The sequence below is a fragment of the Mycteria americana genome, chromosome Z (genome assembly GCF_035582795.1).
Source record: "Mycteria americana isolate JAX WOST 10 ecotype Jacksonville Zoo and Gardens chromosome Z, USCA_MyAme_1.0, whole genome shotgun sequence".
In the NCBI taxonomy this organism is placed as follows: domain Eukaryota; kingdom Metazoa; phylum Chordata; class Aves; order Ciconiiformes; family Ciconiidae; genus Mycteria; species Mycteria americana.
In genome coordinates this window covers 68,490,263-68,513,754 of record NC_134396.1, presented here as the reverse complement: position 1 = coordinate 68,513,754, position 23,492 = coordinate 68,490,263, and the positions used below count along the sequence as shown (strand labels likewise).

Here is a 23,492-nt window from a genome sequence, read left to right as displayed (position 1 = left end):
TGAAATGACTGCCTTTTCACACTGAGAAACCAAGACAGAGCTGGGGCGGAAGGTACAGAAAGGAGGTTTTTGAAGGCAACCTGGAAATTTTATAGAATCAATTTAAAAGTCCGGTTTTGGTAAGTTGTCTGTGGACCAATACCATTTTTCTGAGGCTGATGCCTTCTGTCTTCCAGGGACCTCCTTCCATCATTCTCGTTCAGGTAGCCTTGGTGGAGGTGAAAGCCCCACTCTTATTTCCTCTGTAACTGACTTCCAAACTGCACAACTCTAGATTTTGCTTCTAGCACTAACACCAGTTCCAGTGTCACACAATATTTCTAGGCTGTGTGTGCCTATACTATGCAACAGAAAGTGTCTGCTGTTGTGCTGCTCTGTATAGGAACAGTCCCCTTGCATCTCCGAAATGGAATGCAGCCCCAGGCAGCCCCTCCCGAAAAGGGTATCTCAACCTAGGAGGTGAGAATAGGGAACAAAGATGGATCTCTGTGTTAGGAGGGAATAGCAGAGTTTTCAGCGTTGAAAACCAAGCACGCATGGTGGATAAGGTGAGCAGGGAACAGGCTACTTGTTATCACCCCAAAACAAGAAACGTCCTAGCAGCTACTGCTAGCAGCACTTTAAAATAGATGAAAGGAAGTACTTTTCACATGGCATGTAATTAAATTTATGGCACTGCTGTTACCCATTGGTGGAGACCAGATGTTAGGATGCTGGAGGGCTTATCTCAGTTTTGGGTGTCCCAGTGATTCCCATAACTGCCTGCTCCATTCCTGAGAGTGGGAGAGAAGGAGACTTGGCGTGCAGCTGTGGAGATTTCAGTACGTGCAGGCAGACTGGCAGCCTTGGCAGCGGTCGTGACGGGTCGTGATCATGACTGGAACGAGCAAAAGGTTTGTTCTTTGATTCAGGAGACTGGGAACTTCTTTTCCAGTTTCACATGCAGTAACGGGTAATGGCAGAGTTAAATGGCACATGGAGTGTGTCCTGTCTCCGTACTGTGGAAAAGCCAGAGCATGAGGAGGTTTAGAAGGGTCTTTCCTTCAAAGAAACCAAACACATATATAAGACCAATACTGACATGAAAAGAATTTCCTTATCATTTCCTTGGGAAGTAATTTGAACATGTTATCCTCGCTTGTCCTTGAATCTGGTGTTTGCTCTGTATATAGAAATGAATACTTGTACAGTACAGGTTTTATATAGTTACACAGGATATAAGCTATCTATTTACATTTTACTCCTCGTTATTATAGCTTTGCATATTTGCAGGGTCTGCTTTTAGGATTCCAGAGACATCTACATGCGATGCAAAGTCTTTCACAGCTGACAAGTTCCTGTGCTGGCTGGTGCATTTAACATTATATGAGGCCTTCTGCTGATGCAAATTGTCCTACCATCCATAAATCTTGGAGCTCACCCTAGAATAAGGTTACCTTGAAAAGCTATTGCCTTGCTAAGAAAAACTTGCTTTGATATTAGACACCAGAGCTTAGAACCTGAAGGCATATACTTCAGGATGGAGATGTTGTGGTTTCCTCCATCTCCCTTCCACACAGATCTTGAATTGTCCCTGCCATCCATCTCACAGCCTCTGGCTCCAGGTTGAGTGTCTATGTATTGCTGTACTGTCTGGCCTGTGCTGCATGAGGTGTTAGACCTACTGCAAGCCCCAAACCTCCCAAATCATGTATCAGGAGCCAGAAGAGCTTGGAGATTTTGTACAAATCGCTGATATTTCAAATGCATTGGGGGGTTCTCCTTCCAGATTACCATGATAACCAGGTGAGGGGCAGGTGGATGATGAAGTACCACTTGCTTACAGTGCTTCTGCAGCTTGCTCTTTTGGGGCCCACACCTAACAGTGCTGTTCCTTGAGAAATAATACAGTGGTTGTGTGCATTTCCTACTGCATTTGTACATTTTTTTTCTTTTGATAATCTGTATACACATGGTTCTCTGGCAATAAACATGTTTGGATGGGGATTAAATAAAAATAGGTAAGCAATTTGATAGAGATAAGTGGAAGTGTCTCATATCATCTTTGCCCGTGGCATTTTGCTCCTCTGTGATTACTTGGTAGGCTTGCAAAAAGATAAATATTGCAGTTTTGATAAGAAACACTCAGAGATCAAAGGGAAACTGACCTTGCGGTTATCTCGGGATTTAATTATTAACCCAGCAGTTTTGGAAGGGGGTGGGAGGGTGGCAGCACGCCTTGAGCAGTGGCAAAGGTACAACGTGAGCCGTTCCCATACGGAGGCGCGTGGTGAGCCATGCGCAGAGCCCGTCGCTGCCGCTGCGAGAGGAGTTGCTGACCACGCTTACTGAAGAATTTGTTTGTTCTCCGAGCTGGGATTCGGTCCCGCCATGTCAGCCGCGGAGACTGTGCCTCGCTTGTTCAGCCCCGGCTCTTGGCATGCGAGTAGCTGCTGCACACAGCTCAGCGTGGCTCCCTCGGTGGCCGCCGGTCCACGAGCGTGATGTGCGGCCTGTTCTCAGCCCTGGTTTTTCAAGAATTGTTGGGATTTTACACGGACTAATTTGAAATGTCAGAAAACACAAATGCTGTGGCTTTCTATGTGTTTATAAATGTATTTGTCAGACCTCCCCTCATCTCTCACCAGTGGGAAGCAAATGGTAGCACCTCTGCTTGTTACCTCCCCTTGACTGTCTGGTTTAGACTTGTCAGGAAGAGTGAATGGATGTGAGATGAATGAATCTGAATGGGGATTTAGACTACTGGACTTATTACTGGCAAAAGACTGCAAACACATTGACACAAGTTTATGGTTCTTCAGAGCATATAGGTAGCAAGCATAAATGATTTTTTACGGATTAGTAAGCAAAGTCCAAGCCCAGAGAACTCCTCTGTAGAGAAGGAGTCATTTCAATCTGTCACGCTTCAGGTACAGAAGAGCTACAGGAACATCGGTGAATGCGAACAAAAAAATGCTTGCAGTTTAGCTCCTAAATGCTTACACATGAATAGTATGCAGCGCAAAGGCTTTACCAGGGTATTTATATCAGGAAAGTTTCCGAGGTGCTGTGTAGCTTACCAATTCTCCCAGCAATGTAGACACATTGGTTCTCAACACGGCACCAGCTGTACCAGAGGAAAAGGCCTTTTGCACACAGGAGTTGCCTTTACCCATCATGTTTTGCAGCTTAGCTGGAAAAAAATTTCAGTGAAAGACCTGGCCATAATCACCCAAAAGGCCATTTTTTCATGATAAAACCAAAACAACTGGGGAAAGTGGAGCAGGTTGAGGTATCAGATCTGGCAGTACAGACACGCGAGGTCTGGCTCATGTGTTAGACCAGGCTCAGACTGCAGTGGGAAGGGAGCGTGCACCCACTCTCGCCAGGTGTTTGCTAACACAGGTTTAGCTCTTGGTGGCCTTATCTCAGTTTGGACTATCAGATATACTTTACAGTATGCCAGGACTAGCAACAAACTCTTGGATGTGAATACGTGTGGATGTTGCCAGGGTGGGTTAATTGCCGTACATTGGCAAATGTTGCTCGTGTTCTCTGAAAGACGAGGATCACCAAAGCCAGCGGAGGCTCTGGAAAAAAAAACAAAACACCCCACACTCCAAAACCAGTGCTTGACTGGGCCTGGTGCGTCAAAGCCAGTGTTAAGGCTTTATGAAACCCTGGCTAAAAGGGGTGTCCCCCTGCAGCGGGGCTGTGCGCTCGAGGGGTTCCCGTGAGTTCTGGGCATCACTTTGTCCTTTCCCGAAAGCAGCAGCATGGCCCCAGGCCACCCAGGCTGCTGCCTGGATGCAAGTGGCCCGATCCAGCCTGCTTTAACAAAAAAACAGGCCTTACCCAGTCAGGGGGCAGGCATCTGCCAGGACTGCAGGATCGGGCCCCAAACCCTGGAAATGAAACACAGCGCAGTCAAAGGCGACAGGAAAACAAAGTCACCTGGAAAGAGTTAGCTGTTCAAACCGGGGGCTGGGGGGGACCCTGCTTTAATCTTTTTATAGTATAAAAATTTCGTGACTGAATTAAAGCCCTACTGTTTGGACTGGATGATGTTACCTAATTCTCAGAAACGAGAGCAGCTGGCCGCGGTGCAGATACCTCCTAGCAAGCCCTGCAGTGCACAGCACATCATTTAGCAGGGCTGTAAAAGAAAGGACATTTATTAGGGGGCTTGGGAGTGAAACTTAACGTGCTGGCTTGGCTTTTAGCTGGCTGGATTTCATTCCAGCTCCTCTGTTTTATTTTCCACTTAAATAAATAAATAAATGAAGCCTTCTTCACTAACTGCTTTTTGGCATGCCTTTGGGTAAGTCCCGTGCTGAGAGTCTGGGGGGTCTTGACGTGAATGTTGTTAACCTTGTGGTGATGTAGCTAAACAGGCAAAGGTCCTGTCAAAATCCACTTTTGGGAGGATCTGGAAAAGGAGAACAAGTAATGGAGGTGTTCAAAATAGCCTGATTGTTGGGAATTTTCACTCTGAGGCAAAACGAAAACAAAAACATGTCCTGAGCCCACCAAATAATGTGAATTTTGCAAACATTTATTGCTATTTCCTGTTCCTTCCTTTCATCCGCCTCTCCCCGCCAGTTGCTTAGGTTGGCACCATCAGGGTCACGATTTCTTCCTCACCTTTACCTCTTTTTTTTTCTTTGTGTAATATGGTGGAGGAAAAAAGTTATAGTTTTGGGGGCTGGGTTCCTCCATTTAGCTACCGGACAGATTTCCTCACTGATGCAGTTGTCAGTATGGACCTTGAGCTCATCCTGGTGGTCTTGCCCCGCTTTGCACTGGTGGAAGGTGACACTGGCTGCTCACGCAACCCGTCCTGGCTTTCCCACAGCACCCAAATCTGCCAGCAATGGCAGTGTGTCAATCATCCACCCATAGATGATGGGGCTTAGAAATAGCTGATGCTATTTTTTTTTAATGTTGTTTCCCAAAGTGATGAAGAGTCCTTTGGAAAATGTGTCCCTGGGTGTGCCAGTCAGCGGTGCTCCAAAGCCTGTCAGGACCCGGGGAGTCCAGCCCTTGTCCCAGGGAATTTCTCACTTAAAAATAAAATAATGTAAAGCACCCCAGGTTATTCCATTCGTGGTATCTAGAGCTAAGTACTTAAGTCAAATAGTTAAACTTTAAGTAAAATACTTTTAAAAAGCATGCAAATATAGGTACTTGAAATGTTAAAGTATTAAATCTGTAACTGCAATTTTGAAAGTCCTGGAAATGCACACAGTGGCACTGGGGCTAGCAGTAGCTTCCATTCCGCTACACTTTGGAAATCAGCTTATTTCCTTACAGGCCCACTTTTATTTAGCCATCCCTCCCTGTGCTAGACAATACACCTGCAATACTTTCCACAAGAAACATGTGAATGCTTAGCAGCTGTGGCTGGATTTTTTACCCCTGTATTGGGTGTTTTAGGCTCGAATGCCTGACCCTTTGCCTTCCCTATGCTGGTGGACAAGTGCTCGCACCAGCAGTGTGCTGTGCTACTAAAGCTAGCGCAGCGATCAGCGCTGGCGGGGGGACCCCAGGGAGTGGGATGCAGCTTTCTGCTCCCCGCAGGTGCCGCACATGAGCCGCGCTCGCTGTGGCTTTGCTCCCTGCCTGGGCAATTGCCATCATTTTTGAAGTGCGCCTTTTTTTCTCCTGGCTGACAGCTCTTCGCAGATTTGGGGAGAGCAGCCGGTACGGAGGAGGGCATATGTGCCTGTGTCGGGCACTGGCTAACGGGGTGCTGTTAATTTGTCACTTTGGTATTAATTAAGCTGGGCAGCATCCGAGCAGCAGAGTTGTCAGGTGGGCAGGGTCCCAGCAGCACACTGAGAAACCAACAGCAGCATGAGAAAAGCACTGAGGGCCGTATTCTGGCTCTGAGACCTAATGTGCTAGCTTCAGCAGGAGCCATGTGCACGTAACTGCTGTCAGGGGACAGGTCCAAAAGTTTAGTATTTCTCTGAACAAAGTATAAAAGTAATTATTAGCTTGGACCGGGGCACTTGGGGCTGAATTCATAACCATCTGGTGTTAATGGCCTGAAGTGAAACTTCAGGCAAAGGTTTCATTTTGCTTATTATTTGTCAGGAAAGTCCCTGGCCAGTGACTGCAGCTTTCCTCGGTAGCAGTGGAGCTTCGTACGTGCTGCCTCGCTGAGGGGCAGGGGGGACGCAGCAGCCCTGATGCCGCTCTGCTTTGACTTGAAGCAAGTGGCACTGAGTGTCAACAGTGAGGGACTGCTTGGAGACCGTAGAGGAATTAAGAAGCTGAATATAATACGTATCCTCCCACCCTTTTCACTTCACTTACATTACATTTTATCTTCCTAAAAACCCCTGCCCAGGAGCCTATTGAATGGCTATGCTCCTAAGACAAAAAGGTTTCTACGCTGAAATGTACTCCCAGTGTTGCCTATCAATGAGCAAAAGCTGGTTTTAGCCTCTTTGTTAACACAAATCTCAGCCCTTTACCAGGACAAGACTGGGTGGAAGGACTATGTGGAAAGCATATACTTTTTTTTTTCCAACTAAAATTTTGCAGACGAAGCCTTCCCATCTCAAGTGGTGGGGACAGTTGTTCAGTTTCTGAAGGGACCCTCATTGGTCTCCTACTTGCTCTGCATTGGAGGTGTCCGTCTGGGAGCAACCAGTGGCCAGTGCCAAGAGGTGAGCTGGGCAAACAGAGACACAGAAGACAGTGATATAATCAGATATGTTGGTAAGGGGAACCATACAGATAGCAAAAGTGGCAAACAAGATATCAGGCTTGTCTGAGAACTCCAAGAGAAACTCCCCTGCTTACTAAAAGTTCTGATGGACACTTTTAGTCACTGCTGTGCAGCCCAGAAGGTAGAGAGCAAGCATTACACACTAAGCATGAGAAACTGGAGTAAGAAATGGCACAGAACTATTCAGCCTGCTTCTGCACAGACATTCAGGCATCTCCATTAAAAATTTTGGGTCAAAACTCAAATGTTCCGCATGGGAAACATCTCTCTTCTCTGCTTTCCTCTATGTGGTCCAAGTACAGCAGCTGAAATACAGCTTGTGGAGGCTATCAGAGTGGTGTTTCTGGATCGAAATACATTTTCAGCAAAAATGCTTCAGTTCTTCCTTTCACCAAGAAAAAAATAATTTCTTGGAGCAGGGAGGCACTTATCTTGCTTATCTTCAAACTGCCCAGTAACCGTATTGCTACAAAAGAAGCAAGAGCAGCAGAGATGAAAAGTCACTTTAAAAACCTACTTTTCCCCTACAGTCTCAGCTTCCCAAAGTCTTTGCCAGCTGTTCCCCCATAACTCAATGTTAGACTCTCCCCTCTTAGGGCAGGTTGTCATGGCATGGGAAATGCTGGGGTTTGCGGCTCTCCATGGTAAGTCCTAATCACTACGATCACACTGAGGAGCTTATCTGACCCTTAACCTTCACAGTTTGTGACCACACTGGTGGTCTCCCGTGATGGTTTTGAACAAGTTTTGCATGAGGTCACCCTTGGCAGGGCAGCATGGTAAATTGCGGCGTATTTGCTATAAGCTGTCCCATTTGCACACTACCAATGAGTCTGCCCTTGGTTTTCTGCACGTTACCTCCTCTGAGGTGCCGAACTCAGACGATGTAAAATTTCCAGAGGTAAAACTTGGGTCTGTAAGGTGCAGAACATAACCACATCAATCACTTTTTTTCTCCTCCTCGTCACTCTCCCAAGACTATGGCTCACTGGGAAGCCCGTGCTATGCTCTGCTTTTGTTTGTGGGGCCGTGGCTTATTTCAAGACCTGTCAGGGAGGAAGCATCCCCACACCAGCACAACCTCAGCTTTACATCACTGTTCAACTAGCACCTTTGTCTTCTCCTGCAGTTTTTGCCAGAATCCTGAAGGCTCCTGAATCCCAAAATATCACCTTTGGGTCTGTGGTGACGTTGCGGTGCACAGCGACCGGCCTTCCAGTCCCCACCGTCACCTGGCTGGAAAATGGAAAAGCTGTAAGTGCCTCTTTTTTCATGCTTTTGGCCCCAGAAGGCTGGTAGCAGCCGGAAGCACAGCCCAGGGATTAAAATGTGGGGCTGGGAGCCAGCACCCATGGTTTCTATTCCTGCCTTACTTAGCGCCTTGCTCTGTAATCAAATTGAGCCTGTCTTGTCTCCCTGCTGCAGTTTTCTCCTCTGCAAAACACTCCTCCCTTCTCCAGGGTGTTGCATGGGTTAATTTGTTAGGGTCTGGAAAGCCCAAGATGAAGGATGCTTTAGATGCTTACAACCTTTCTCTGAGCCAGGGTTTCTAGTACTTCATTGTGGGTTTAAGTATTTCTGCAGCCACTTTTCCCCTCCTTTCTCTTAATGTGGTAACAATAACATGGCAAAATTGCTTGTTTGACAAAATAACACAAACCGAGGTAGTTAGGTAGAGCAAACTGTCTTGAGGCAAAATACCTGTGGGACAGCCTATATGCATAGCATATTTGCACATGAATAGATCTGAACTTTTCTAGACTGACCTAGGTGACACGCTGAAGTATGTTATCAATTTATTCCTGGCTAGCAGCATGTCCTCAAGAAATGTGCACTCTCTTCAGCGGCAGGCACCAAGAGATGCAAATCCACTGCTTCTCACAGGAAATTGTTCCGTGGTCTACTTATCCTGACCATTTAAAATAGGTGCCTGCTTTGAATTCGTCTGGCTTTCATGTCCCTGTGTAGGCTATTGCAATGCGTTCCCTTCAGCTGAACTGAAGGGCCGCTTGACACCCGATATTGCCTCCGCGGGAGTGAGCAGTGCACCGCAGTCACAGCGGCTCTGCAGCCTGAGCCTGCCATGGGTTTCCTCCAGTGTTCACATGCTTATGGTGGACATGTTTTATGCTCTCTGTGGTCTTTCAACAGCTTTTTTTAAGGATGTGAGCCCCAGGGGGTGATGCTGTGGAGGCAGGTGGAGCAGCTGTTGCGTGTAGGCTGGCAATTTGCCTCTGCTCTTTCTCACTGACCCCCTGTCAACCCCAAGTCCTTCTGGCCACCAGCTGGCCATGGCCATTCCTGTGGACTTGCTTGTCCAACAGGGCCAATAAATCCTCTCGCTCCAGTTCCTTACTTCAGGAGGCTGTCTTCATCCTGGTCTGTGTCCCCTCTTTGCACGTATTAAAATACATTATTAAGGAGCCTGGGCTACTCTGCAGGCTCTCTTGCCTTCCTTATCTCATAGAAACCTTATTGTGTCCTCCAGTCTGATTAGGGATAATTTTCTGTATTCACTCGAGGTCATTAGGGAGAACAGCAAAGGGAGCAGATCAGCCTCCACAGAGCCCAGTGGGTCCTTGGTAGTTTCTGGCAATAATTATTTTGAGACAACTGCAGGCGTTCATTAAGACTTCTTCCCCATTGGGGAAGAAACCTTTCGGGGGGTCTGGGGTCACTGGCAAGGGCAGAGTATTTCTGGAGCACAGACCCATGCTCTGCCAGATTCCCACAGTGCGTGAGTCCCACAGAGAGCTGTGTGTGAGACGATGCTCAGCCCCTGCCCGGGGCCACTGCCTGGATGGTCAGATCTGCTCTGCCCCATTCCTGTCTGCAAGGCAAAGCCCAGTCCCAGGATGGTGGTGCTCCACACTGCCTCATTTTAAATATGGCAAGGAGACCTTCACGAGAGTCCATCTCTGGGAAAGTCAGGCCAGGAAGTGGGTGGACTGGAGTGTGGGAGTGTGTGCGTTTGAGGGCTGGCTCATGGGCAAGCAATGTGCCTGCGGCATTACTGTCTCTGAACGCCGACCTGTAATTGTCCTGAGGTTTCAAGAGTGGGACTCTGCTGAGGTTCCTGAGCTGCCTTTGAAGAGAAGGATGGAAGGTCCTCTGTGCAGCAGCTGCCTTGCCTACCTAAACAGAAACACAATTCCTTTTCCTCCTGCTATGCACCATGGGGCATCAGGGACCTTAAACTGTAGTTTTCTGCACCAAGAAGAATGAGTGAGCCAGGTATGAAGATGTGAAGAGGTCTCTCTGCTTTGGTGGTGGCTGAGGTGGCGTTTTAAAGGCTAAAAAAAGACGTGCTGGAAACAAAATCTCAGGGAATGTTATTTGAAAAGGGAAGGGAATCAATTAACACAAGGGAATGGCTTGAGGTTCCCAGTAGAGAAAACGACAGCTGGCCAGTGTGGAAGTCCTAAGCACAACTACCTGACACTTTCACCTGTGATTTTCCACGGTGCCTGTGACTATGCGTACCGCTCGTACTGCTTGCAGCTAGCTGAGTGCCCTTTTCCTCCCACGGCCCAAGCCCGGAGGAGCAATCCTGGCTCTCCGTGCTCGCCAGGCACGGTCCAGTGCTGCTGGGACGGGAGCTAACAGGATGGGGTACACCCGAGGCTTGAGGGGTAAGGAGGGAGAGAGGACCAGGTCAGCACAAGCCAGCTCAGGGCAAGTGGCCACTTCTCTCAGCAGGATGCTGGGAGGCAGGGGCAGCCTGTAAAGAAATTCCTCCTTTCCACCAGGAAGGTCCCGGCAGTGTCTTAGTGCTGAGTGGTTTCTGGGGAGAAAAAAATTCTAAAAAGAAATCTGACCAGCGCTGTAACAAAAGAGAAACTTGTGAAAAAATATCCCCTGAGCTCCCAACCACCTGAACTTTCTTCACAGCATACAGCCAAAAAATATCCCTGGTCCCTGCATTTGCACAGTGACCAGCATACGACCCATCCCTGATGCAATACTTAAAATAACTGTGTTGGTCTGGTTATTTAGTGATTTCTTCCCATGCACATTCCCTCACCACAACTCCAAGCTGAGCCTGAGCAAGGCAAAACAAATATATTATTCTCAGCATTTTCTTTTCAGAGAGAAACCAATCTGCTTGCTGAAGATGTGATACAACACTGATGCATCCCTTCTTGCTTTTTCAATTATCACTGTTAATACCTTTGGGAGCAGACACAGATCCCATTGAAATCATGTTTCTACTAACTTCCAGGGAGGTCAGACTGATCTCTCTAACCTCTCAGATAAATGCATAGGTAGAGTGCTTTGCTGGGATGGATCCAGGGAGACAACTCTCACTGTCCTTAGCACCAGGTCGCACCGGTGGGATCCACTGGCAGCCACATATTGCTTGAATTACACTTGATGCTTCCTATCAGTATGAAGGGTAGAGCAGGCAATGCTGCTCCTCCCTACTGCCTTTGCAAGGTAGAGTCTTGGTGTACTGTGTCCTCCTACATTAATGGATGCCATATGAGCAGGGAAGACTTGAGGATAAGATCAAGCCCAGCTGGCCAAAATCAGCAGGCTCCAAGCTCATTTACCTGGGAATTTCTGACCGGGGAAAAAGAGCTGGCCAAAATCACCACATCTGCAGCCCCTTCCATATTTCCAGGTGTGAGATAAGAAAATCTATCGGGTATCTGCCAAAGTGTTGGAGCCAGAGAGCTTGCTTTGCTCGTGACTGCTTTGGAAGTGTGGCAGTGGTTACATTAATCCAGAATCAACAACTTCCAAACTCTTTTCTTTTCTCCCTCTGTATAGCTATGGTCTACAAAGCCACCTTGTGCCCTTCCCTGCTGAGGCATGAATAGGCAAACAATCTACTAGAAGAGGTCCTGAAGTAATTAGCCAGTTCAATTACATGAGCAAAACTGAGGCTACAGCCCTCTGGAACTGAAAATTAATTGCAAAAGTATTGCTGAAGTGTGAAATAGGAGACGTCTTTAACATTTGCTTTTGTCTGTGAAGTGAGCTGCTATGAAAGCACCAAAATAACACCAGCAGCTTTAGCTCTCTGCCACTTCTATCTGCTTGCTACATCTTTGTCTGCCAATTTAAATGTTTGGGGCTAGGTGTCTTAGATTTTTCCTTGGTTTGTTTGTTTGCCTTTGTTGGAAACACCACTGCACTGGGCTTTTCACTCTCGTAGGTTTCTGCAGGGTCTATAGCGGAAAGTGTCAAGGACAGAGTGGTTGACTCCAGGCTGCAGGTGTACGTCACCCGACCTGGCCTGTTCACTTGCCTCGCCACGAACAAACACAGCAAAACTTTTGGAGCTGCAAAAGCTGCAGCAACCATCAGTGTTTCAGGTATGGTGGGAAAGAAGGGGTCGTTAATTTTTTACCCTTGCAGTTACAGTCCTAGCTTCCCTGCTGGGGGAGAGGAACGGGGTATGAAGTGATCTGGAGGAGAAGGGAAAGCCTTGGAGAGCTGATAGTGTGCAGGGGGCTAAATTTGAGTACAAGTGCACCCCCCGCCAGGCTATTTCCTCATATATTCTTACACTTTGGAGACTGGCACAGCTGTCATTTCCTGAATGTTTGATGCCATCTTGTACTTTGTGTCCTAGAAGCACACTTGGTAAGTTCATCCATGCAGAGGAAGTTGTGGCCATGACCCAGCGTTGGTATCACCTAACAGCAAGGTGAAAATAGCTTTCGTGAGCACTTTGGCTTCTCAGGGGGCTGCACCCAGAAAGCAGGGAGGTTCATGTCGGAGCAGTACCCCACCGCGCCTGGGGTCACCTCTGCTCCCAGAGACATCTCCCAAACAGGGAAAGAATGATCCAAAGAGGAGAAATACCAATGGTCTGAGACAGCTGACAGCATTTATCACACCAAGAGAAAGGTGGCAGCTTGTGCCTTCCCTCTTGGGACAGGCAGGAGGATTTAGTTTGAGGAAAGAGGAATCACCTCGGACTCCAGGCACTGGGTGGTAGCCCTGGTCCTGCTGTTAACCAGGCATGCATCTGCCCCCTCTCTCTGTGCCTCAGCTTCTGCTCTGTTGAGAAAATAACCATGCCCTTTCTTACAGTGGGCATTCAGACCTAGCAGCAAGCTCTGCCCCATAGGAGACTCAACACTTGGTGCTGTATTTCACATCCCCACTTCTTCTTTTAGCCCAGGCAAGGCTCTGCCCCTGAAGCAGATCTGCAAATGCAGTAGGGAGGCCAGGTGCTTTAGGCTGGTGGGAGAAGCTGCACTGCCTTACTCCAGGCTGCCTGTGTACAGCAAGATGGGAGCAACCCCCCCAGACATGAGCAGGAGCCTGCTTTGGCCTCATCCCAGCTCCCGAGGGTCCCACGGCAGAGGTGTCCCAGTCCTTGGCCGATGATCAATGCCTGCTCCCCATGCCGGCGCAGCCCAGCTCCCCACGGAGCTGCAAGCGGGGGGCACGACCGTGTGCCTGCGCTACTCCTCCAGCCCTGGTTTCTCCCACCTGTTACAGCTGCTGCCTGCAGTAGTGGGTGCATGGGCGGCTTAAACAGAGGATGCTATCTGCCGGTTATGTAGGACCCAAAGGATAAGGGTAAAGGGGTGGGTTTAGGGTGCAACAGCCCACCTCAACAACAACTGCAGTCACCAACCCACTTCCTCTTCCTCATTCCCTCTCCCCCTACGGCACCCAGTGTTGCTCAACTCTTCTTCCACACAAGAAGGTGTAAAATAAGGACAGAATTTAGCTGCATCCTTTTCAGACAGCTTACAGGTCTCAGACAGATTTCCTAGCATGGAAATCCTAACTCCTGCATCTTAGGGGGGCAATGAAGTGTCACTGATGTCTTTTCCATTTCTTCTTTCTCCTGGCTCATCACAATTCCTGGATCCGGTGCCTCCTGGCAGAGTGGAGGTAAGAATGACTTTCTGTGGCTGCCTGGGGGTTTTCTCTGGGCCAGGGAGAAGAATGATGAACCAAGGGGATTTGGTTACTTTTGCTTAAATGAAGGGAGTGGGTTTCTGGATGCCAAGCATGCAGATGAAGTTCACCTGAAGGGAACACTGAGCTTCTTTATACAGGCGAAATTGGAGACTGGGACCAGGTAGATAAGGATGCTTCTGTATCATGCAAGCAGTGGATCCCACATCAGGAAGGATTTTTAAAATACGGTACTGGGCAGAATATTCTGAAGCAAATTCTGCACAAAGTTACACATCTGCAACTTCACTGACCTTAAAAGTTTACAGGCAAAAGCTTAACTGCAAGTTAAACTCCTGTCTGTACACAGCCAATGTTTTGGTTCAGTGATCACCAGATCAGGGCAAGAGAGGTTTAGATATTTGTTCAAGCAGAGTTATGGATGGGTAAAGCCACTTATATGTGATCAGACATGCACTTTTGCTTAGTATTTTTCAGAGTACCAAAAAATTTGGCTGACTTTTTCTTTCTAGAGTCCTAGCATATTTCTACGTGCTGCATTGGCAGATCAGTCTGGAAAGCAAATGAGAGCTTTAGCCTGGGAGGAGGGCTGGGAGCTACTGGCCCTCAGAGCAAAGAGCAGAGCCTGAGAAAGTCTGAGCAGATGGCTTTGCCACTCTGCTGACACAGGCTCCCTGCGAGGGCCCCTGCCTCCCTCACAAAGGCTTGCAAGATTGATTCAGGAAATTTGTAAGTGATTTAGTGACCACCTGATGATGATGGCAGACTTATGCCTTACTCCTGCACCCATGTAGGTGTGATAGGCATGGGAACAGTGATCAAACGCTCAGCCCTTCTGTCCCACAGTTGTTCTCAACATTTGCTGCACAGAATTCCCTTTCTGTGACAAGGTGTTGTGAGAAACACATTGTTGCTGCTTCTCCATCGTAGCCCTGTCCATGTCTCCCTGCAGGTTTTAAAAAAGCGAGGAAACACAATATTAGTGCTGGCGGCTCTGGTCAGGCTGCTTCTGCAGCCCGCTGAAGTCAGCAGCACAGCTGCCCCATGCACGCCTGTGCCCTCTTTTGTCTCTTGGGGCACAGGAAGGGTGCACCTTTCAGATTAAGCACAACGGGCACCATCAGGAAAATGCGAATAATGTGACCCTGGCCACACCAAGTACGGCTGTAGCAGGGCGCTGGGGACAGTGCGGTGCTGTGGGGACACCTGCTCTGTGCCAGGGAGATGTCACGGGCTGTGGGGCTGGCGAAGGATGCCAGGAGTGCCTGTGTCACATGAAGGGGTGTCCATGAGCCATGGGTGATGCAGGGTGTCTCAGCATCACTGCCGTTTTGGTACTACCTCAAAGAATCAGTGCCTTCCTGTATTTTTAAGCCAATGTGACATATAGGAAAAAATAATAATTTTTTAAAAAATTGACATTGAGCCCGAAGTAGTGCAGCTAAACCAGGGCCAGAGAGTGTCATCTGCAGAGAGCGGCATCTGAAAAGCTGAAATCTAGGTGTCCTGTATAATCCCTTGTCCGTGTACCTCCAGCTTTCTGAAGAAAAACAGCAAGAACCCCCAGGGTTGACAATGGCTGATTATTTGGACAGGGGAAAGAAAGAGAAGGCAAAGATACAAATAGCTCTGCTGGCTACTCGAAATGGTTGGCATGTTGTGAATTGAACTCCCTGACCCCATTTAAACTGGCCGAACGAGCAGTGGGGACAGCTGCACCCAGCCCTCCTCCCTCCCCAAATGAGCCGTCCCCGCACACAGGGGAGGCCGTTTTCCCAGGTTTCCCCTCCCACCGAGGGCACTGCATCCCACGGATGGCACATCCCCACCCGCAGACCTTGCTGCCGTGGGGCGGCCGTGGGAGCTGCTGGGAGCACAGCCGACCTGTGTGTGCCCTCGCCCTGCTGCTCCCTTTTGATGGCCGTGGGGAAGAAGGGAGGGAGGGATGACAGCCGTCTCCTGCTCGATGCGAAAAAAGCGGGAAAGATAAATAAATGGCCCACAAAGGAGCCGACCCTGCTGTGCTTTTTATTGCTCCGGCATAGCTCTGGCCCCATGCTTTGTGGCAGGAGGTCGCAAAGTGGGAGACGTGGTGAAGAGAGGACCTGGCAGGGAAGCACCAGAAGGAAAACTGCAGAGGCTTGTGCCTTTCTCCTCCCTGTGTCTCCCACCTAAACACGCGTGGAAGAGAGGCAGGTTCAGGAGGGATGCAGGAGCTGAGGAGGGGCAGCCAGGAACTTGGCTGGTTTGATCTTGCAGAGTTTTCTGGCACATGTTGGGTGGGACTCACCTGGCTTCTGCTCTTTGAGTCCATCCAAAATTAAACTGTTGTCAGGAGAGCAAAAAATCCTGAGTTACCACAGGTGTGCAGCAAGCAGCACGGCAGATCTCTACTGCAGGGAAGCAGGAAAATGAAAACGTTTTCTCATTACGGCCTGGGGGCCATGCTAGGTCACAGTTGTACATGATAGCTCAGTCTTTTTGCCCACTTATAATGCTAGCGACCCTCGGCCAGAGCCTCAGCCCTGGAGCTCACCAGGAAGGCCCTGCGCTCACACCAGGGCTCCCTGCAGAAGTTTCATTTTTGGATGGTATTAGTTGTTTTTAGTCGTTATAACCTTCTACCCTCTCCTCTGCCCTGTGTTATCCTTACAGATGCCACTTCATTCAAAAACAGAGCCTAGGCATCCTGCTCCTGCAGGTGTTTAGGGCTGTGAGCTTACTGTGTGTGTATGCTCTTGTCCTCGACAGCAAGCTGTACAAGGGTGATGCAGGCTACTGCAGCACGTACAGAGGTGAGGTGTGTAGTGCTACCCTGGTGAAGAATGCTCTTGTTTTCTTCAACTCCTCCTATGCTGACCCAGAGGAGACCCAAGAGCTGCTTGTGCACACTGCCTGGACTGAACTGAAAATGGTGAGTTCATTCTGCCAACCGGCCGCTGAGTCTCTGCTGTGTAACTACATCTTCCAGGAGTGCAATCCCTCGGGAGCTGGGCCAGCTCCAAAACCAGTGTGCAGGTAAATTTTAAAAAATGCTCATCTTTCACTTTCATTTCATGGGGATGTGTAGGCAGCAGGGGTTTGGTGAGGGTCTGTCCAGACCTGCAGTAGCGCTGAGTGAAAATGGGCCCTCTAGGTTTGCATGGGTTTTCCCTTTGCTCTCTCCTCTGTATGCACAAAGATGACCTGATCCAGCTCTCTCTGTGCTCATTGCTAGGATATGGACTGACTTTCAGGCCCAGATGTTTGTGTTATATCAGGCTTTTAGCGGACAGTGTTGAAAAGAAATATCCATTTGAATGACATAATTGATTTAAATAATTAACATACTGCTATCGGTTACATCTTACTAGGGTCAGTATGTACTCACTATTACTATCAGAATTGCTTGCTTGTTTGTAATTTTGACTAAATATGGTCACAGCGTGTGCAACAAATCTGGCCAAGGCAATACACCAATCATTCAGCACTTCCCACCACGACGAAGATGAAACAAAAAAAGACACCACCAGAGATACTGCCAGTGTAATTGTACCTGCGAAACAAAACCTCCCATCTGGCTTTTGTATCCTCCCATATGCAGAGAAATGTGCATTGAAACAGGGCTGGCAGGGACCCCGAGGAGTCCAAAGCATCTCCCACTACAGCTAATCCACTGATGACAGGTGTTTGTGCAACACGTCCCAGTGACAGAGACACTGCTCCCTCCCTGTGCAACCTCCTGAGCAGCCCTTCCTCATTGCTCCTTGTCCTCCCACCATGGCCACGGAGACGAGTTTCTTCCCTTCCTCTTTGCAGAATCTTGCAAAAAGCAAGATTTTATGTCTTCCCCAACTTCTCAGACTAGAATAAAGCAGGTTTTTCCAAGCTCTGCTCATAGCTCTTGCTTTTCTGGCCTCTGAAGGTTCTGGTCCTCATCTTTCCTTAAGCACTAAATATATATAACCTCCAGCCCAGGTTCTGTTACTGTTAGCTATAATGGAACGATGATTGTTTGGTGTGCCTTGCAGAGGACAGCCGCACGCAGACGTCTCAGGGTGAAGCTTTCTTTTTTCCTAACACAACTGTTGGCCACAACTGATTCATATCCATTTTCAGTGCCTGAAGGACTGTCATCTGGTCATTACCCATTTCACATTTGGGCAGCTGACATCCCTGCCTAAGTGCAGTACTTTACTCTTGTCCTCCTTGAACCACATCTTAAAACAGATTATTCAGATTTGTTTTTATTGGGAAAGCAGCCCCAACTCTAGTGTCTCAACTAAAATACAAGTCTTCTCTGCAGACACAGCAAGCCCTCTGCCAGCTGGACTCGGGCCAGATGTAATCTATTGGCAATTATTTTTCCAGTTATGTAGGGGCTTTTTAGGACAATCAGCAGCATGTTGTCTTTGTAATCTGGAACCTTCTGATTGCTCCTCCTTTAATATCTCTAAAACAAAGGCACAGAGGAAAATCCCAGTACGAAGCTTGACAATATGTTGTGTTCTCTATTTGGTGCCTATGCTGTTCGGTATCCCTGTGCCAGCACAGTAGTGGCATGTATCCTACAAAAGAAGTGTATGTACAAGTATCCACAGATAATCACGTAGCCAAGTACTGAAACTTGCTTTTTGCTGGCAGATTTCTCCTTGCCACCTTGTTGTTCTGCTCTTTGTCATTGTGCCCTTTAGTACATGATCTCTCTGCCTTTTTTCAAGATGTGTGACAGTATTTATATCTGAGCCACACATGCACGGCACATTGTCAGCTAAGGATTTTGCACAGTGCTCCACGAGGCATTTCAATGAGATCTGGGTCTCACTTCATTTACCCCTGCTCACGAGCGGCCCTGCAGGACCAGAGCTCGTGGTGATTCGACTGAAGACCTGCACTTCTGGGGCACTTCTGAAGTCAGAGTGATGTAAATCAGCGTAAATCTGCACTCGATCTCGAGCTAACAGGCACAGCATTTGTAAATATGTCTAAATCTTGATGGACTTGCCTGACATCATCTTTCTTCAAATCCATGCGTCAATGTTATGTTTTTTTCCCTTTAATGATTTTCCCCCATGATTTTAATGCAGATTTAAATGCAGCTTTCTTCATGACAAGAGCCCTGGAACGGCATCCTTCCTGTTTCCTGTTCCCAATACTCCTTTTGATAACTCAGACATCTAATACGTACTTCTGAACAGTTGAGACCTCTGGGCGCTCTTGAACACATTTCACATGGTCTTGGTTACTTCCCAATTATCTTATCTGCTTTTTACTGACAACTTTATACCTCTCTGCAGAAACTGGCTAGACTACACCAGTTTTCAGCTGAAATACTTGATGCGTAAGAATTTAACTATCTCAGAGGCCAGAGAATTCTCCCAGTTTTTGACGGACATATTTCCCTTGACATATTTCCATGTGTTTTTGTCTTGTTATTTATTCTCTGCACCACTTTTTTCTCCCCCCCTGTCATTTTTTATGTTCATTTTGGTTTGGAAGCTATAAAACAATTGGAAGCAATAAAAACAACTGCCAAACAGCCTAAGTAAAGCTTTTATAAAAATAATCGGGGTAAACCAAGATGAAGTGAAACAAAAGAAAACAACATGGGAAAATTTTCACTTCATGTAAATTAAGATGCAATTTGATTAAAATTAGAGTTTTCCTGTTTTTAAGGGAAAGTGATCTCTCACTTCATAATTCTTGATTACATCTGCCTTTTACCACTGGCTGCTTCTGTGATAGCAAAAGAAAAACCCTCAATTTCTGTTTCAACCACTGCTGATATGAAATGACCAGGCTGCAGGGAACAGTCTTGTGTTGGGAAATGTCTCGCTTTGGTTGGGTCCATGTGTCCTCACCTCCTCTTAAACAGTCCTTTGTGGTCCCTAAAATGCTACTGGCCCACTTGTCCTCTTCTGCTGCTACTGTTCTTTGTCCGTCTGTCATTTACATGACATAAAATTTCTAATAATAATCTGAAGTAATCTTTGCATATGATCTCATCAAGCTGTCGCTGCTCAGGATTAAGTGTTATAACAATGGTATGAACCCAGCTTGAGGATACTGACCATCCCTCCCTCTGGCTGCCTCACCAGGGTGGATTTGTGGGTGAAGATAACCTGCCTTTAATGCTGGAGTGGACAGGATTGCAGAGGAATAGTCCTTCGCATTTTGCAGTTGCACACTGAATAAGGGGCTTTTTTAAGGATGCTCAGGCTTCAGGAGTGAAGGCAGCTAATGCAGTCCAGATCTCCCAAGCGTCAGCCAGCACTTCAAATGCAAGATTTTCTCATTTCCCTAGCTAAACATTTCTTTACTTCAGAAGGTCATTCCTGTTCCACATGTTTAACATAAAAAAGATAAATTACACCATCTGGCTGCATTCTGGCTTTCATGGAAGTGAGGAAGGAATAAACCAGCACTGGCTAAAACCAAGCACAGGGCAGCTGGGCTTTGATGGCTTCAGCTGGCAGACTTGAAGGGCATGCATTGCTGTTGCAGAAACACTGCTGCCCTGGTAGAATTCCCAATGTCCTCTGTCCTTCAGGTGCTTTAGAGGGTTTGCAGCATTGGTAGTCATCACCAAAATGCATGGCCATCTAATCTTGCCAAAACTATTGGCAGACTATAAGTAAAGAAACTGCATCAGCCCATCAGGTGATGTATTTGGCTAAAACCTTCACCACAGACCCAAGCAGTACCTTTCTGCATTACTGTGTCCTCTCCCACACCTGCCAGCAGGCGTGGTGGCCAGAAAGGATGTGGATCCATAAAGGACTTCAGCTGAGCTCTGAAAAGTAATCTCTGCACATGACTTCAAAGCTGGTTTTGCAACTCAGGCTGTCGAGAATGAGTATATTAATAAGCAAATCACTGATAAATTGATTAATGCAGCAAACCCTCAAACTTTCCAGTATGGTATAGTTTCTTCTTTTTTTTTTTTTTTTTTTTTTTTGCTAGAGCAGATATATCTGCCTTGGCCTTCTTCACAAACAGTTTCTGATCTAAGGAACACTTAAACATCCAAAGCAGTTCTTGTCACTGAATGTTTCACGTTGGTATGGAGGTAATACATTAGGTAGGAGACAGTTCGGTCTCTTGTTTTGCCAGGCACCGTGAAAGCTTTGCTGCAGACAGCTGACAGATAAAAAAGGGACTGAAAGGTCTCTGTGGAGAAAAGAAGCAAATTGGACGGGTGACTCTGTGAGATTAAAAATACAGGCAAATATTTAGTTTAAGAAGATTAAGAATTGCAGCTCACCTCCTGTCTTTAATAGATGACACTTTAATGTACAATTTACAGAAGACAGGTGAGATTTTTAGAATGTACTGAAAAATGCTAAAGATAACTTCCAGACATGATATTTATTAGTAGAAGATGGCAATAAATCTGTAGGAAAAGATGGGAATGAACTCCTCACAGACTGTGATGTGTGTTGTGTTTTGAGCATAACCCTGCTTCATTAAAAATGTAGCTTTGTGGGTTTCCTAAAGGAAGCTGTTACATTTTATACAGAATTTCCTTTATGGTTTATGAGCCAGACAGAGTGGCTTAAAGAAGTGTAGCCCCATTAATGGATTTCTGTCAGCCTGCATAACCCCTGCACACCACTGCTAAGTGCAGCCGTTGTTATCAAGCCATTGACTGCTGTATTTCACTGTTTTTTGCAAAATAATGTAGAGAGAATTGCCTTGCTGTAAAGGATCTCTACTGCTTTAAGGAATGGCTCTCAATGGAGGAAAACTCTCAGAAGGGGATTTACAAGCCAGGGCTGATGCTACTCACTCTTCCAGAATGCAACAGGCTGCCCAGCCTGCACCAGGACCCCAGCGCCTGCACCCACATCCCTTTCTTCGGTAAGCTGGCACATGCAACACGCTGTCCGGAGAGCTGTGTTCTTGGGGAGGGAGGGGGGAAGGATGCAATCCATAATTTACAACTAAAGTAAAGGCTGACGGTGGATACTGTCCTGTCAGCACCTGTGCACGGCACTGTGACAGCCGCATCGGCTGTTTGCCTGTCTCGTCCGACTGGGGTGCAGGAAAAATCCCTCAAGCAAATAAAGCCTGGCTCTTTATTGAGAGGGTCATAACAACCTCATTTCCAAAATCAGTCGTAATGATGGCAAAATTGCCATTCAGGTGCCATTGCAAAGAACAAGCTGCTTAAGCACAGCTAGGAAGGAACTTTTTCCCATAGCATGCTCCTAAGCAAGCACCCGGTTATATCACATCCTGGACAATCCCTCCTTACGTCTTCTCTTGTCTTTTTGCAGATTTTAAGAAGGAGAATATAACCAGTAAGTAGACTGCTCCAGGCTTTATGTTTCTAGAGGTGGCCATTATATTCTTTGTTGAAGATGCAGCTTGCACAGCATTTTTGTATTTTGCTCTGGTCCTGGCTGGCGGGATTCAGGTTATTACCAGGGAATGGCTGAGCTTCCACATCCAAGGCATGGGGAAACACATTTGCAGCTCTTCAGGGCTTGGGGAGAACATGGGCTGGTAACTGTTGAAGGTGATCAGAGAGGTGTGGTGCTTTTAGGTGGTATTGTCCCCTCCAGCTGTTCCTCCTTCATTCTACCCATTGCTTCTAGTTTTGCTTTACCCATATTTGGTATTTCTGATACTGCTACCAAGGTCTTCCCAGCCTTAAATGCTGTTACTGACATGGTTACCTACGTCAGGCTGGCCTTGCAAGACCTTATTGCCCAAAAGGCCCCATCACTCTCCTCCATTCATCTCTGAATGGCTGTTTCTTGCATGAACACCCCATGACCGACGGCAAGACCCAGCCATCCCCTGCGGCGCTGCTGTGACTTCTGTTGGCCTCCTGCCCTGCTGCTGGTCACAGCTGAAACATGCACATCCAGCTCCTCCAACTGACATGCAACTGCAGTTTAAAGCTCAGCCACTGAACTTGTTCCATTGGAAAAAGAAAGAACAGTGCCTCCCTGCTGCCATGCTTCTGAGCAGGCGAGGTCTGCAGGTTTGGCAGTGGCAGGCACCTTCCGCGTGGAGAGAGAAAGTGGAAAAGGTGAAATCCATACTTTTGGGAAATTTTCTTTCATGGGAAGGCCTTGGCTCCACCTGGCCACCCAAGCCCCAGGCATCTGGCACTGCACACCTGGGAGCTTTAGCACTCCAGCAGCACTGCCCAACCTTACAGCCCCCGGCTGCAGCCATCCCTTTCCTGGGGAAACGAGCACGAGGGAGGGATGCTGGAAAATGAGTGGTGCATTCATGGGATGGTTTCAGCCTTCTCTTGGATGTTTGCAAGTTCAGGACCTGGCCCCTGTCTCCTGTGTAGATGTGTGACCTTTTTGTTCAGCTTTCACGGTATTTTCCCAGGGTGGCATTGCACAGATGTGCACTATTTGGTCATGAATCAGGGAGACATAACAGTAACATTTTAGTGATATTGCCCCCTCTTTTTTGCTTTAGAGTCAGTGTTATACACACAAAGGTTTGGGGAGCATGAACCAAATTGTTTTCTAGCTTGCCCATCAAAGTTATTCATTAAAGCCCAGTTGGACCACCTTTATTATTCTGGCTGTCCTCACTGTAGCAAGACCATGTATGAGAGCATCTGCATTTTCCAGGCCACCAAGGACTCAGGGGTGCTTCCTTAGTGTTGCTGTTGCCCCTAAAGCTCTCCACATTGCTCCTTTAAGGTATCACACTGATGTTTATTTCAGATCTGTGCATAAGTTTTTTTCACGTTGGTTGCTAGCTCAGTCATGCGGCAGGTTTCAGGCATTGCTTTCCTTGCCTTTGAATGCGAGACATTTAAAATGCTAGGCTCAGATACACAGCTATGTTCTATGGCAGCTTAACAAGATTTTACACCTCTGCAGAGCTACAGGTGCTGGTCATGTGGGGGCTGCTAGCTTGTTGCAGATGT

The 23,492-nt window shown here is 47.4% G+C and overlaps 1 protein-coding gene across 3 annotated transcripts in view; it reads left to right on the top strand.

The window, feature by feature from the left end:
- Positions 1-23,492, top strand: part of MUSK (muscle associated receptor tyrosine kinase) — a 55,149-nt gene that overhangs the window by 18,243 nt on the left and 13,414 nt on the right. For 2 of the 3 annotated variants that reach the window (XM_075527179.1, XM_075527178.1), the window contains 4 exons: positions 7,848-7,972; positions 11,880-12,039; positions 13,573-13,579; positions 21,270-21,445. In XM_075527179.1, the coding sequence (XP_075383294.1) occupies positions 7,848-7,972; positions 11,880-12,039; positions 13,573-13,579; positions 21,270-21,445 (468 nt within the window). Of the gene's footprint in view, positions 1-7,847; positions 7,973-11,879; positions 12,040-13,572; positions 13,580-16,357; positions 16,625-21,269; positions 21,446-21,864; positions 21,889-23,492 lie in introns of all 3 variants that reach the window. The other variant, XM_075527177.1, reaches the window with a different exon arrangement.